Here is a 15,486-nt window from a genome sequence, read left to right as displayed (position 1 = left end):
TCCAACATACATATGCATAAGTTTCTGCACAGGCAAGTCTTGCAAGCGTTAATAATTCATGATGAAATATAAGAGGAATCAAAACAACAAGGATTATGAAAGTGTAATGACACTATAGACTACTTAATTATTGACATCATGAACTACTTTTTTCTTTTTCACGTTCTGCCTTAGTTTTACGTATGTGCTTCGTCTTGCCCCTGAGAGCCCGCATTCTGTCCATTTCATCATTGAAATCTGCGTGTTCATCTCGGAATAAACCGTAATATCTTAAATTCGTCATCAGTTTTCCAGTTTCGACATGCCGAGGATAGTAGCTATGAACTTCTTTACGTAAATGAACTGGTTCTTCACTAAATAATCTAACAACTTTCATAGACTTTGAGTTTGTTGGTCGAACTACTTCTCCAAATATTCTGTTACTGAGTCTATTCATTCTTCGAGCATATTCCGTAGTTTGTTTTATTAAATCCGAATATTTGGCGTATTTGCTCATTTTTAAGACTTTTAAATTCAATAATTAGGTTAAGTCATGATATATGTCAAACAGCATGGTCAATCGAAAATTATCATAGAACACTCGCAAAGTGGACACCTTCTGAGTGTTCTGTGACTGTTTAAATTTCATAGACATGAAAATATAGACTACCCATGATGTTCACCTGCGCATTACATATCGTTTTGACCACTGCGCCACAACACTGTGTGACGGATCAAATCTCAAAATTTTCAAAATGAAATGTGCAACAACAACATCGTGTCGTTGTATTGACATTAAGTGAGAGAGACGTAAATGACAGGACGTGAATTTCAGTTGTTGGAATCAATGGTCTCTCTTCAATAGCAAGTCCATAATATGCCGTCATTGTTAAGAAGAGTAGGTACTCATAAACAGAACTCACATAGTGGTTTCGAAGTTCTCTCTAATTATTATATGTAATCAGGAGCGAAGTCTTATCATATTAGTGCATATACAGTGCGGTCCTGAAAAGTACCCCATTTCAACTTTGAATTCGAAAATGATCATTGTGTATAGAGAATACATTGAAATTGATGTGAAATATACCTATACATTCTCAATATTAAGGAAAATTAATCAACTAAAAATGATAGTTAACACCAGACGTTAACAATCCTCAAGTACAATTAGACATATATCTCACTCAGATTATTTTGGAAGTACTGAAAAAATTATTTCTTTTTGACTACTAGGCACTCCAGTGTTATTTAAAATGTTTAAATAAAGTCAAAAAGTGAACAACAATGAATATTCCATTCTTGTATTTCATGTATTGATTGAGAGAAACGATATTTGTGGCAAAACAACTTTTTATTGAAAACAAATTTCATCTAATCGATACATCACAAACTAGGTCGCATAGAAGGAATCAATTATTGACAAAGTTGAAGCGGCATGGTTTTCATTTCATTCCTAAAATAAAAGGTATTTCTCTTGCGAGGAAAGAATCCAAAAACAAGCGCTTTTCACAATCACCAGAAATGCAGTACTATTCTCGACGCGCGTTTCACTAACCAAGTTGGCGTCTTCAGGAGATGAAGAAAACTGAAGATGCCAACTTAAACGTGGGCTGAAAAGAGTATTGTATTTCTGGGAAAAGTATTTTTGATGGATTTATTTCCAAAAATTTAAAACAATGATAATTCACACGATTGCATATATGACTTTTCTTTCTCATCAACTTCACATAATAGAAAATAAATAAAATAGCATATAAAATCTCATAGAAGATAACCAAATTTCTTTCACAGCTATATATTATTCTCAAAAGGTTAAACAGCGGAGGGGACTCAAATATTCATGAATGTTTATGTATAATCTGTAAAATCTTCCATTTGTTTGTTGCCCTTGCCTTCTTCTGCCTGTTGTATGTTCTCTTCATTTTTTCTATCCTGCATCACTTTGTTACGTATATTTTTTATTTTCCTCAGTCTTTCCAACCAGTTCGATGCATAAGGATCACTTGAATGGTTTTTCAGTGATCTCGCCACCAAAGATGCCAACTAAAAAAAATAATGACATAATGAAAAAACAATGTCATAATGAAAAAACAATGTATTATAAGGCTGTTTCAAAAACTTTGTCGTTTTTAATGTTATGTGTTTTTGTAACTCCATATCTCAATTAAAATTTATTCTACTGTGTCGTATATACGTATCGGACCGTCACTTGTGATGAAAATTGAATCCTCTACGATGGAGATTCTCAAACTTATTTTTGTCTACCGCCCACTTCGACAATTAATTTTTTTCTAGCGCCCCCCAAATTTTTTTACCTTACTTCATCTTAAGAATCAAAATCGCAATCATTATTTTAATAATTAAATTATGTGTGTCATGTGAAAATAAGTCTTTCTGATGAGGGTAATATAAAACACCATTTTGTAATATTAGGAAAACTTTTATTCGTGCTATTAAAACAAACATTTCGATTAGAATTTTAAAACTATTCTAATGTGAAGGATGAATTTGATGATTTTTAACAAGTTTGTTAATATCAGGCTAGAATTTACTCAAAAACAGCCGTAAGTCACAGTGTTCGGTAATCTGCAACCGATTTCTCTTCTTAGTTAGCAACGTTGCCACAGCACTAAATCCCCATTCACACAAATACGATGATGGGAATGAGCGCGCGCGCTTTTATATGAGGCAGCGGGCGGGCCTAGTACTTTCGAGAATGGAGACTAGAAACTTCTGGCTTCGCATTGAAGCTTACCGTCATCTATTGTACAGTTTGACAACTATCGGACAGGAAATAGTTACTGTCTAATCCCCTAGATGGCGTTACACGATGAAACGCGCGTTTAAGCGTAAAGGAGCGGTAAAGTTTGTGTTAAAAGCCAAAAAAAAACATTTTTAAATTAGCCATCGCCCCCTAAACCGCTTCAACGCCCCCCAATCTTCTCTGAGCCGTTTACTGCCACCCTTTAGGCCTCCGGCGCCCACAAGGGGGCGTTATCGCCTACTTTGAGAAAGACTACTCTACGACAACAGGACACATTCAGGAAAGTGGTTGGACACTGATGAGCCATTCAGGCAAACCTTCACAGGAAATCGACGAAATGTATCAAAAATTGCGTCAGCAACAGCCAGCACTAGTCAACAGAAGAGGTCCGATCCTGCTCCATACCCCTCAGACCTCGCGACTACCATCTGTAGGGTTTTTCCTACAACTACTTAGTTTACAAACATTTCATTTCTTTATTGATTTTTATTTTGTATTATAAATTTGTGTTAGAAAATTGACTTTTATAACTTTATCATCCAGCAGTCGTCCAAAATATCCATCTGCTTGGGTTTTTACGTTAATTCTTTTATTTTAATTTTTATCCGTGTTAAGAATCACACGTTAAAAGGTAATACCTCGTTAATCCTCAGCTTTCGACTTCTGAGGGTTGTAGTTCGTAGAGGTGCGACAGTTGGTTAACGGAAAAACAGATTTTTTTTAAACTTATCATTTTCATATTCTCCCATCGCATATCATTGACATGCTCTCTTCTCTCGAAACGAAAGTTTACTGCCCAAAAACAGTTGAATATTTAGAACGACACCACTTGGGATGTTTCGAGTTGGTACTCATCGTTAACACTTTTATGGTTCGTGAAAAAGAATTCGGGCCCAAGTGGTTGACCCTTTTTGACTATATTTATGACCCCGACCATTGCCAGTGATGATTTTTCGAGAGTTACTTCGGACACACTTCTTGGCCGAGGCATTCATTCTGTTCTGGGATTTCGGCCGGAAACTATTTCTTATTCTAGGGTTTCCGCCGAGAACTGAACCCGCTCTAGAGTCTCCTCGCTGATCGAGAAAAGACTTAGCGTTATTTTCTCAAGGCTACCCTGTAATTCTCTTTTTCGTGTCTTGTTCGTCGTTGTGTTTCGTTTTAATACAATTTCTTATTGATAAACGCCGAGTCCATCTGGTTAATAATTTACCTATCACCAGTCCCGACACATCTTTTCAAGTACTTCGATAACTTTCTCACTGCTAATGAGTGATTTTTTTGCTGGTATGTTTTTGACAACACTGTTTTTGACAGATCACGTGAATCGTGTCTTGTGTCATTGTCAAATTATTTCAGTTTGGTCTATAATTTAGCCATAAATCGACTTACGAATGAACAACGCTTGCAAATTATTGAATTTTGAATTTCATTATCAAAATGAATTATTGAATTTTATTATCAAAATTCATGCTTGGCGAAGAAAGTACATCGTGCACTTCTTTCAATTTATGGGTCGTCGGCCTACTGAGGGACCTATTTGGAAGCTTGTGACTAAATTTCGAACCCAGTTTATTACATTATTGGACATTAAACCACCAACACGCATACGTAGAGTGAGGACCGAAGAAAATATTGTGGCTATATCCGCCAGTGTTCATAATGACCGTGAAATGTTGATTCGCCGCCGTTCGCAGCAATTGGGCCTCTGTTACTCCACTACACGGAAAATTTTGCAAAAGGATTTGGGTGTAAAACCTTATAAGATACAGCTAGTGCAAGAATTGAAGCCACACGACCTCCCACAACGTCTAACATTTGGTGAATGGGCGCTGGCAAAGTTGGAGGAAGATCCATTTTTATCGAAAAATTGTGTTCAGCGACGAGGCTCATTTTTGGTTGAATTGATACGTTAACAAGCAAAATTGCCGCGTCTGGAGTGAAGACCAGCCACAAGCATTGCAAGAGCTACCGTTGCATCCGGAAAAACTCACTGTTTGGTGTGGATTATAGGTCTTTGGCATCATCTGGCCGTACTTCTTCAAAGACGAGAATGGCCAAAACGTTACTGTGAATGGCGAGCGCTACCGTGTGATGATTGACGACTTTTTGTTGCCTGTCGGATATATTCCAACGCCGTTCGTGGTATTAGCCAGTGGAGTAGTTGTTTTCTGATAAGCGTCAGTCCATTCAGCCTACCGTGTAGGTATATCCGAGACGGATTTGAACATTTAAAGTTCATTCCTTTAGATTTGTTTACTGCCCGTCTTCAAGCATAGCCCACTTACTAATAAGAAAATTAAATTATATTGATAGTTTTATCGATTCCATCAATTTTTTCAAATGTTTTGTGTTGCTTTGAAAATCAAATCCTATACCTCTTAAAAATCACCCGTTAGAAACTTCGCCGATCAGAATCAGGAAAAAAAAGGCCTTCGTCGACTTCATCGAATGTCGAGCACGCAATTTTCATGTTTACGGAAGTAATCGACTTGTGTTACGTTGGCAAAAGTGTACTGATTCAAATGGCGCCTATTTCGATTAAACTGAATATATATTCACTAAGCTTTTATAGTTAACTTATAAAAACGGACAAAAATCTAAATTAAATCAAATCAAATAAGTAATTCTTACGTTGGCGTGTAATGCCAGCTGCCTGGCCAATATAGCAACATTTTGATCAGATACAAGTTTAGGTTCACTGACCGGAACCAAGTTGGATAATTCTTCTTTGACTTTGACAACAACTTTGTTGATACCATGGTCCAGAGGATGGATAACAATACACACAAATGTAAATTGACCCTGAAAAAATGCATATACAAAATCAGAAAATGGTACAATATGTTCTTGGATCATAAGAGCATTTTATTATAATTCACTGAAATTCATTGAAAAACTAAAAATTAGTAGAGCAAACAAATCATCGCTACCTTTATTGTAGATATGTTGAAGTCTTCTTTACTGTCATTATAAACAATAGTAACGTAGTTGTTTCCAATGTGCATTTTCTTATTATTGCAAAAAGGATCAGACTCTTTATTGGGCATCATCGTGGCAACGTGAAACATTACTCGAATAACATCATCCTGCCAAATATAGGCAAACTTTCCATCGTTACCATGCTGGTCTAGTCCTCCCAGGAAGAAAACCTTCAAAAATGTCGATAATGTAAACTCTGTCCATCCAACAAACAAAGTAACCCAAACCATCGTATAGTAAACATAGTAACATAGTAAAGGGGGCAGTTAAGGGCACAGAGAAGATTTTTTTTGCTTTTACCACAAACTTTACCGCTCCTTAACATCGCAAACACAAGTAAGTTCACTCTCCGCCATATTTGGGTCGAAATTCCCCACCTCGAATTTCATGCGCGGCCGAATTACAGCGCAACCGACGCGTTGAGGCGTTTACCAAGCGAGCCAAGTTGAGGCATGGAATATTATTACAGAGTGAGTCGTTGTAAGTGGTGGTTTTGTATTTGTGAAAAATTCGTGTCGTGTTTCAAAATGAACAAGAGTCGAGCTGTGGATTGCTGTAATTTGCAGGGTGATGTCGGCATTGATTTTTTTGGATTTCCAATTGACGAAAAAATGTATGTTTTTCTAGTATCATTATGTAAGATTGAAGGAACGAACATATAACAAAAATCATAAAATAAATTGTTATAGACCATATGTATGCAGACTTTTTTATTAATTTGATGAAATTGAACTTTACGTATAGTATATGCCTCACAAGTAATGATATAAAATGACAAAACAATCGAAGTTCCACTGGAAATACACAAAGGAAAATAATTATTGAACCACAAACAAAAAGATCTATCAAAGTAAGATATAAGGATAAGAAACACATAGCACACTTGAAATATGGAAGACCTGAAAAATCGGCAGTCGCCCATCATATTTTGCAACAAAACCATTCCATAGACTTCAGTTCTTTAAGATTAGTTAGACAAGTTAACAACAACAGGCAACTAGATGCCTATGAGAGTGTAGAAATAAGTAAACACAATAATATTATGAATAACGATAACGGACCAATACCAAATAGCATACTAAATAGCTTGTTGAAATAATATTGTTGGGTTTACTGATTACTACAAAAAGACACATTGTAAATATATTTAGATAGGCAATATTGTGAAACTAATTTTATATAGCTGAAAATTGTTCTATATATAGCTGTAACATTTAAACATACATAAGGACATATTGTAAAATAATAGAAAGGCCAATTGTAAAATTAATTTAAGGTGGTCCACTTGTATGGGTGGTATTACTGATTACCTACCTGTATGATGTACCTGATTAGTATAAGTAGCTTTAGTTTTGAGTAGTTTTTAGTTTTATCTTCCTCTTGAAGATGATCACTTGGTGATCGAAACACGTGTCGAGGTGTAAAAATAACGATTTGGTGTTGGGAAAAAACTCCAGTAATATTCAAATAAGGAAATGAGATGTTAACAATTGCAATATAAATATCACTGTCTACGTAGATTGTAAATTCAAAATATTAGTTGGTGTTGAAGTCAAATGATAAGAATTCGTCTATACTATAAAATGCGTTTTCCAGGCAGATATTCTTTATATAATTTATAAACGAGGCTTTATTTAAGTTTTTTATATCCCCCTTTAATTAGAAATCGACGTGTCCGAGCTTTTTTTAAAAATCTTACTTTTTATATTAAAAAACGGCTCTGTTAAGTTTTCGTTGTTACACACTGTATATCGTCTGCTTTTTTATCGACCTTTTTTGGGTAATTGTTACCTTCAACAATCTGAAAAAATATAAAAATTATAATGGAGAACTTTATACAAGTGTAGAAGGGCAAACTTCAAACTTCAAATTGTCAAATCCAGGTTGGAAAATGACTCAACTTTAAAACATCGAAAGAAGTTGGATGTTAATTCTATATTAGAACTTTTGAAATTATGTATAGACAAAACCTATTTTCAATATAGAGATGATTTCTATCAACAAGAATTTGGCATGGCTATGGGTTCCCCTTTATCTCCCATCTTAAGTAACATATATATGGAGTATTTTGAAGAATCTTTTGTTGAAACTTATCAGAATAGTCCCAAAGTTTGGTGGAGATACGTTGACGATATCTATGCTGTTTGGAATAGAAACAATGATGACCTGAATATTTTTTTGAATTATATCAACGAGCGGGAGCCGACAATAAAATTCACAATAGAGATTGAACAAGATGGTCGACTCCCTTTCCTTGATGTAATGTTGGAGAAGTCATCAGATCAATTTGATACAAATGTTTATCGGAAGAAAACACATACAAATAGATATCTCCACTATACATCAAATCATCATGCGAGTGTTAAAAAAAGTATAATAAATTGCCTTTACAAAAGAGCTAAAATGATATGCAATTCAACTGAAAATCTCAATAAAGAAATATCATTAATTAAATCTGTTTTGAAAGATAACGCTTATCCAGATTCTTTCATAAATTCAACAATAAATTCAATAGAAAATAAAGAGTCAATTAAAAACCAAACGAACATACAAACAGCTTCACAAATTCAACAACATCCAACTCAACAGTTACCGACTCAACATCCAACGACAACTTTTACAACTAACGTTATACCTTACATTCCAGGACTATCTGAAAAAATAAGACGAATTGGAAATAGATATGATGTTAGAACTACTTTCAAAACAAAAAATACACTAAGATCTATACTCACACATACAAAACCCAACAACACTGAAGAAAAAACAAAAAATTGTATTTATAAAATACCTTGTTCTTGTGGTAAAAGTTACATTGGTGAAACCTCAAGACCATTGAAAGTGCGTGAGAATGAACATCAAGATTATATAAAAAATAGACAATTGACAGGATCAAAATTATCAGAACACATTTTAAAATCAGACGGTGAAAATCGGGCGGAATGGAATAGGACAAGAAAGATTACCAATGAGCCTCACTCTAAGAGACGTAAGCTAAAAGAATCAGTGTATATTCTCATGTCTGGAGAAAATTGTATCTCGAATAGCTCCTTAGAAATAGACCGTACTTGGCTACCCATCTTGAAGAAAACTTTGGATAGCGGCGAAATGGCAACAAACTGATATCGGAGAGTATCTTGTATTACATCGAATGTTTCAGTTGTCAATCAACAACATTGACATAATTTCATATTTCAAAACTTCTTTGACATCTGTCGAAGAAGTAAAGAAATAAGCTATCAAAAAAGGAATAACTGCGTATATATTCGAATTTTTTTTATCCATTTCTGAAGACGGAGGCAGATTTTGGCCTCCGAAACGTAAAAGATAAGTATTATTTCTTAATAATTTTTTTGATAGGTAAAATTGTTAAATACGACAAGTTACTGATAAATAGGTTTTTCTTTGTGAAAAATACTTTGATTTTACGCAGTAACTTATCGGGGTAAACTAAAAAGTTTGCCCTTCTACACTTGTTTAAAGTTCTCCATTATAATTTTTATATTTTTTCAGATTGTGGAAGGTAACAATTACCCAAAAAAGGTCGATAAAAAACTCCACAAAAAATGACTTTCGTTGAATAGTTTTGTTAATATTATTCGAATCCTTTATTTTCGTGTTATTAAACTCTCTTTTTGTAATTTTCTGTTTTTCTTTGTATACTTTTTGATATTCTTTTTTTACATTTTTAATATGTATATCATTAGAAATTTGGCATAGTTCTGATACGATCTGTAATTGATTTTTTATGGTTTGGAGCTCATTTGTATACCAGAATGTTTTACTGCTTTGTTTGTTGTTATTTTTTTGTTTGAAAGGAAAACAATTTTCCATACATGACTTGAGTATGTCAATAAATTTCAAAAATTTTTTGTTTATACCCAATTCGTTACAATCAACGAAATCCCAATTTTGCATATCTAATTTCTGGAAAAAATTAAATTTATTTTTTTCATTTTTGTAGGCTCTGTAATATATTTTGTTGCTATTACGTCCATTATCGTTGCTTAGCATTAATTTCATATTTACAATGTTATGGTCTCAAAGTTCAATAGAAAATTAACAAGGGTATTTTCATTTCTTGAAATGAATAACATTTAGAACTGTGAAGATGAGAATTAATACAACTGGTAGTCAATTTCCGTCATTTCAAGGTGCTACTTCAAAATCTGTTCTCACCTGCGGATCAACATCTTCGAGCTTAACCAAAGTTCCAAGCTGTTGCAAGAACTCGACGTACCTTAAGGAACCAAATCTGTTTTTGTAAATTTCCACCTCGGAATTCGTTTGACCCTCTCTCACATACACCACACCTATCTTGTGCGTCTCATATGGAGCGATACTGTCCAAAACTTTCACAGCCCTCAACGCAATGTCATTGTTCTCCACCAAGATGGGTCTCTCACTCTTGCTTCCGAAGCTAGCCTGATGATAAAGCTGTAAAAATACGAAACTTGGATTGATACCACTTTTTGGAACTTCTTTAGATTTCGTATGGGAACGAAAGGTTTCTGACCGTGGCTTACGGGTTACTGGGCTCATCACAGAAATTGTATGTACACGATCTCTTTTCTGCATTAAGTTTGGTTCCAGGCTGCTGAGGCGCTCCATACTGCCGCTGTTTTTACGTTCCCTTGCTCTCTCCCTTGCAAGGTTCAGATTCACGTTGGAGGTGTTCTTTTCTAAAATTGAGGACGAGGAGCTTTTTTGAATTTCACGACCTGTAAAACAATACTAACTCATTATGTGAAGAGCAGTTGATTTTCGAAACGAAATGGGTTATTATGGGTTGATTAGAATGCCGCTGATGAGAAATTTTATCGAAGCGCTTGAAAAGATGAGAGCATAGTAAGAGAATTCAGCCGGTTCGAAGCCTCCCCCTCACCACTATGATGTCATTAATGACTAATTAATGACAAGTGCAATTAGGGTGACCTTAAACGATATGTCTGGTGCATAGCTGAGAATGTATTCATAATTTGTCTGAGATATTGGATGTGTGTGTGTGTGACGTCATAACAATTGTTTGACCTTGAGATGGGAGAGGCGCATACACGGTAATACAGATTATCCTTCATGTGTACTAAGTACAAACTATCATGTACAGAACACATGTCTGAACACCAAAAAGATCCTTCAACTAATGAGCCATCTGTGAGCTCATCTAGACAGTGAGTGGCAGTGGTTTAGCCGGATTGCTGACAGTAATAGTGATTCACAGCAGCCGCCCACCATCATAGAGTAACCAAGATCCTTTTTTGTTGAATATTCGCCTTTGAGAAGTGTCATAGGTGTCCAACCACTGTCCTAACCCTCTCCTGTAGTCGTAGAGGATCTAACTTTTCATCAAACGTGACGATCCAAAAAAGGATAGTTTTGGTTGCACAAAAGCAAAGAAGAATAGACCTTGAGACGTAAAAAGATCGTTCAAATCGTGGATCACCCACTTTTTTGAGCTTTCTGACCCTTCCAATAGGTTTTAGACCATCAAAAACCGCATGGGAGCTGACGCCCAGTCCTTCCGCCGTCCCAGGTACCGTTTGTGATGGGTCAGTCTCTATTAGCGTCCTCAGATTCTGGATTACTGTAGGTCAACCACATCGGGGCTCATCTTCGAAGCTAAAATCTCCGAAAGGAAATTTCGCAAACCAACGTCGAACAGTTTAATCTTCCTCTTGAAGATGATGACTTGGTGATCATCTTCAAGGTCGAGGTGTCAAAAATAACTGTTTGGTGTTGGGAAAGAACTTCAGTAATATTCAACACTACCATTGCCAAATACCTGTTTTAATTTTTTGGCTTTTTCGGTTCAATTTGAATTCATAAGGAAAAACTGGCCAAAAATCGCTCAACATCATTTAGTAATAAGTCGAAAAGAGGCAAAAATAATAAAATGTGTAAAAAGTTAACAGCATCAATGCATAGAGTACAAAATTCTCTATTGATCAGTATATACCTACCACGACATTAAGATAAGGAGCTACAAAAATAGATAACATTAAAATGCGCAAAAACTTTTGAACCAACCAATACCTATAGTCAATCCTAAACTTTTGAAAAAGTAAGAAAAAAAGTCTCCTGACCTCTTTACGAAACTCTCTCCATTTCTTGAAGAGGATAGTATGGGCGGAAGACTTTCATTAATTTCAATTGTAGATAGGCATCCAATTCTGTTATCGATAATTAACTTGAAGACCTCATCATGAAGACTAGGCAAATATGACATACTGGTTGACCAACCATGCAATATTCACCATGGCTCAATTTTTGGATGTTGAATAGTAAATTTGATCCATTGATGGGGAATTTCCCAATTTCCCACCCTTGCATGTCCGGGAATTGAAACCATTTTCATATGTCGTTGTTTAAATGGTCCTTTCACCACTAGCCTTTGTAAAAAGCATTGAGCAAGAACTCGTAAAGCATGCTCTTATTGGTATTTATGTTTTGTAACCTTAATTGTATCTAGAATCATCAGTAGACTTGACTTATCAACAGAGGCGTTTTTGAGATCGTGTTATAAGGTCTTCAAGGACTGGCACTAACTTCATGGGTGCTGCTTGATACATGGATTTCATGTAGAATACTACTGAATTTGAAAAAATGTCTTCATCTCTTAAAATTTTTCCTTCTTAATGTGGATACAATAACCTGTTTTTTATTCTGTAAAATCTATTGATTTGTCTCAAGTTGGGATCCATGAGATTTTTTAAATATTAGTATGAAAGCATCAACCACTCAACACGCCTTGAGTTAATCAAGGATTTTACTCACCTTTTGAATCTGTTGTCAAATTGAAAGGCGTTTGCAAGTGAAGGAGATATTTTTAATACAAAATGTTATTGGGATCTACAAAAACCAGCTTCGAAATTGTTATTTTTCTAAGGAAATTTTGTGAGATGTATATTAGGTACCATGCAGTTTCAGATAGATAGATAGATAGATGAATAGCGGAAGAGAGAAATTAATTTGAAATGTTAGGATCCTCAATTTATTGAATGTTAATTTGAAACAAAATACTTTTAACTTAAAGTTAATGATCTCAATACAAAACAGAACAACTAAATACACTGCCAGGACTTTGTAAAATATGTGACATCAGGAAGAGATCCGGAAAAAACGGAGTGACCCTAATTTTATACCTGGCAGTGTCGTTAGGAGTACTAGTATTTTGATATTTCTGATAGACACAGTTATGACCTATCGAGAATTGAATCAACGATACATTATTAGTTACAAATACTGGTACTCAAACCACACCACTCCCTTCAATGACTGAACATTCTGCTAATGTGTATGTGGCAACATCTACTCCCTGTTCTACACAATGCATACATACCATCTCTACTGAGCAAATGTCTTCCCAATCTCGGAGAAGTTTGAGTAGGACTCTGCGGTGGTTTACTGCTCAACGGAACCAAACTACTCAAGTTCGGCAAGTTAGTTGGTCTCTTCATGAAATCTGGTTGTTGACCACTGAAGGTAGAAACGTTAGGAGTTGGTGGTACGGTCTGGTACGGTTTTGGGGCAATGTTTGTTTCTTTCGGAGGAGAGGAACCGGGATAACTATGACAACTTAATAGGGTTGGGTGATAGGAAGAATTGAGGAGGTTTTTGGAAGTCTGAGCCGTTTTTTCGACTTGAAGAGGATCATTGGATGGTGGAGTCGTACCTTAAAGAGGGGAAACATTTTACATTTTTTCACTATTTGGAAGTTTGAAAATGCAAAAGTATGGAAATGTTACAAATAGTCGAAAATTATTAAAAATTGTGCACATTTTCAATTTTGCAGTTTATGATGAATATGTGGGTAAATTGAAAAATCTCTTTGTATAAGTACAATGATCTCAATTCATACAATATTAAAATACAAAGGTCCACCACATAAACAAGCAGTTTGATGATTACAAACACATTTATATATTTCAGGTATTCTATAATTAGGTTTGGTTGAGAAATTGAATATATATTAGAGGCTTGAGGGGTTTCAAGAATAAAAAAACGGACATGGACTAGACTGTACCCTCTTCTGTAATTTTTGAGTTCTAATTAGGAATTGAATAGGCCAACTATGGGGATTTACTCGAGCGTCATAGAGACATATTAGGTTGCAAAGCTTAGATGATAAGAAGAAAAAAATGTTATATAATATATACCTTTTCATCGGCGGGGCAAGCGGCTATAGATTTTTAAATATGTAAAAAAACACTGTTGCATGGACATACTCGAGCGCGTCAGATATTGATAGCATCAATGTCCTACGTATTTTAATTAAATGTTCGTACGTTAATCTGATCGTTTGCATGATGCGGGTGGTTGTATGTAAGGGTTTAAAGTGAAAAGAAAAGAAATTCAATCGAGCGCGTCAGATTTTCTGAGTGGGTATTAAGTGCACCCAATCTGACGATTTCGATCTGACGCAAACTCGCGGCCATTATTATAACGTGCAAAAAAATTCGCCATTTTGAAATACTCAAGCTCGTCAGATCAAGATATATATGGTTCATCTTTATGTTCTAGACGTGCTGTCTTATAATCTGACGATTATCTAGAGGGATTCGCCTAATCTGACAGAAAATAATATTTTTTTTCAATTATTTTAAATCATTGAACTCAATAAATTGAAAAGCTCAGGAAATAGCATGCAAATAAATAAGTGTGTGCTTTTTAAATAGAATACTTGAATTTATAAGAAAATCATTTAAAAAAAATTGCTTACAAAAATTTAATTTTTTGTAATCAATTGATTAATTAATCTTCATCTCCATCACGAACGAGTCTCTGTAATCAGCTGTGATGGCGTCATGGCAACAGAATTCAGAGTGGGGAAAGAGTGAGAGAGTAATAGATAGATAAAAAGTGAAAAAGGAATAGAAACGCGGAGAGGGAAATATTGGTATCATACAGCTGCACGCGTTAAACTTTATCGACGACGTTTTGTTATTCCTTCAAAATAAAAAAATTTGCTACGCTCGAGAATGTCGAGATGACGTTGTTTTTTTAAAACTTTGCTGCCCTTCCCTTTCTTTACGTCACTCTCAAATTGTTACAATACTGGAATATACACTTTTTAGCATGTAATTAACTCCTATCTTAATCTGACCCGCTCGAGAATTTCTGATGATCAATTTTTTTTACTAATCTGATCCTTTATCCTTCACGGGCGGCCTTATATATGATGCTCATATTTGGTGGAGGTACTTAACAGAGTACAAGGTATCCCCCTGTATATTAATCTGCCGCGCTTTAGTAAATCCTGAAATCCCCGCTTGGGCTCCCGTATGATAGGAAAAAACCGTCGCATGAAAATCGCTCAGGAATTGTTGAATGACATCAAAGCCGATCCAGATTTGCTCAAAAGGGCCATAACTGACAATTTTGAGCATTGCTCATTGCTTGTTTTTAATTTTTTGGCCAAAAACAACACTGCAATCATGCCTCAGCCACTGTATTAACCAGATTTGGTCCTCTGCGAATTTTTCAACTTTCCAAGATTGAAGGGAATTGAAAAAAACGCTTGCGCAAGTGTGTTAGATCTGAGGGGGACTACCTTGAAGGGGACAAGAAAAAAATGAAAATTCACCTTATTTTTTTAAGAGAGTACTACAACAATTCTTTCGAAATAAATCTGTTTCAGATGAGATTAGCAGGTTAACAAGAATCACTGATTGTGTGCCTCGCCTTTTACTCACTATCAATTTGACTTATGACTTCATCTATGTCGTTACCATCTATCCTGTTGTTTCGAATCCAGTAACTAT

At 35.3% G+C, this 15,486-nt stretch overlaps 3 protein-coding genes across 5 annotated transcripts in view; 1 reads left to right on the top strand and 2 right to left on the bottom strand.

The window, feature by feature from the left end:
* Positions 1-15,486, top strand: part of LOC111510203 (myrosinase 1) — a 408,217-nt gene that overhangs the window by 351,721 nt on the left and 41,010 nt on the right. The window lies entirely within an intron of this gene.
* Positions 89-572, bottom strand: mRpS33 (mitochondrial ribosomal protein S33). The gene has a single exon (XM_023172112.2). The coding sequence runs from the start codon at positions 494-496 to the stop codon at positions 137-139; it is 360 nt and encodes a 119-aa protein (XP_023027880.1). The 5' UTR covers positions 497-572; the 3' UTR covers positions 89-136.
* The window catches only part of gig (TSC complex subunit tuberin), a 39,096-nt gene continuing 24,921 nt past the window's right edge, over positions 1,312-15,486 (bottom strand). Inside the window, exons 18-22 of one of the 3 annotated variants that reach the window (XM_074171463.1) lie at positions 13,065-13,397; positions 9,905-10,446; positions 5,677-5,895; positions 5,378-5,548; positions 1,312-2,022 (exon numbers count right to left, since the gene is read on the bottom strand). In XM_074171463.1, the coding sequence (XP_074027564.1) occupies positions 1,828-2,022; positions 5,378-5,548; positions 5,677-5,895; positions 9,905-10,446; positions 13,065-13,397 (1,460 nt within the window). In that variant the 3' untranslated portion in view covers positions 1,312-1,827. Of the gene's footprint in view, positions 2,023-5,377; positions 5,549-5,676; positions 5,896-9,904; positions 10,447-13,064; positions 13,398-15,486 lie in introns of those variants that run through there. The other 2 variants (XM_074171464.1, XM_074171465.1) reach the window with 2 other exon arrangements.

Source organism: Leptinotarsa decemlineata, unplaced genomic scaffold (assembly GCF_025532065.1).
Source record: "Leptinotarsa decemlineata unplaced genomic scaffold, Ldec_3_MD MMD2_tig00000010_RagTag_RagTag, whole genome shotgun sequence".
NCBI lineage: Eukaryota > Metazoa > Arthropoda > Insecta > Coleoptera > Chrysomelidae > Leptinotarsa > Leptinotarsa decemlineata.
Note: the sequence above shows the minus strand (reverse complement) of the source record. Positions and strands in the feature narration are given on the sequence as shown.

What these genes read in the sequence shown, in the direction of transcription:
- mRpS33 (XM_023172112.2), bottom strand. Translation starts at nt 496, where the DNA reads ATGAGCAAATACGCCAAATATTCGGATTTAATAAAACAAACTACGGAA.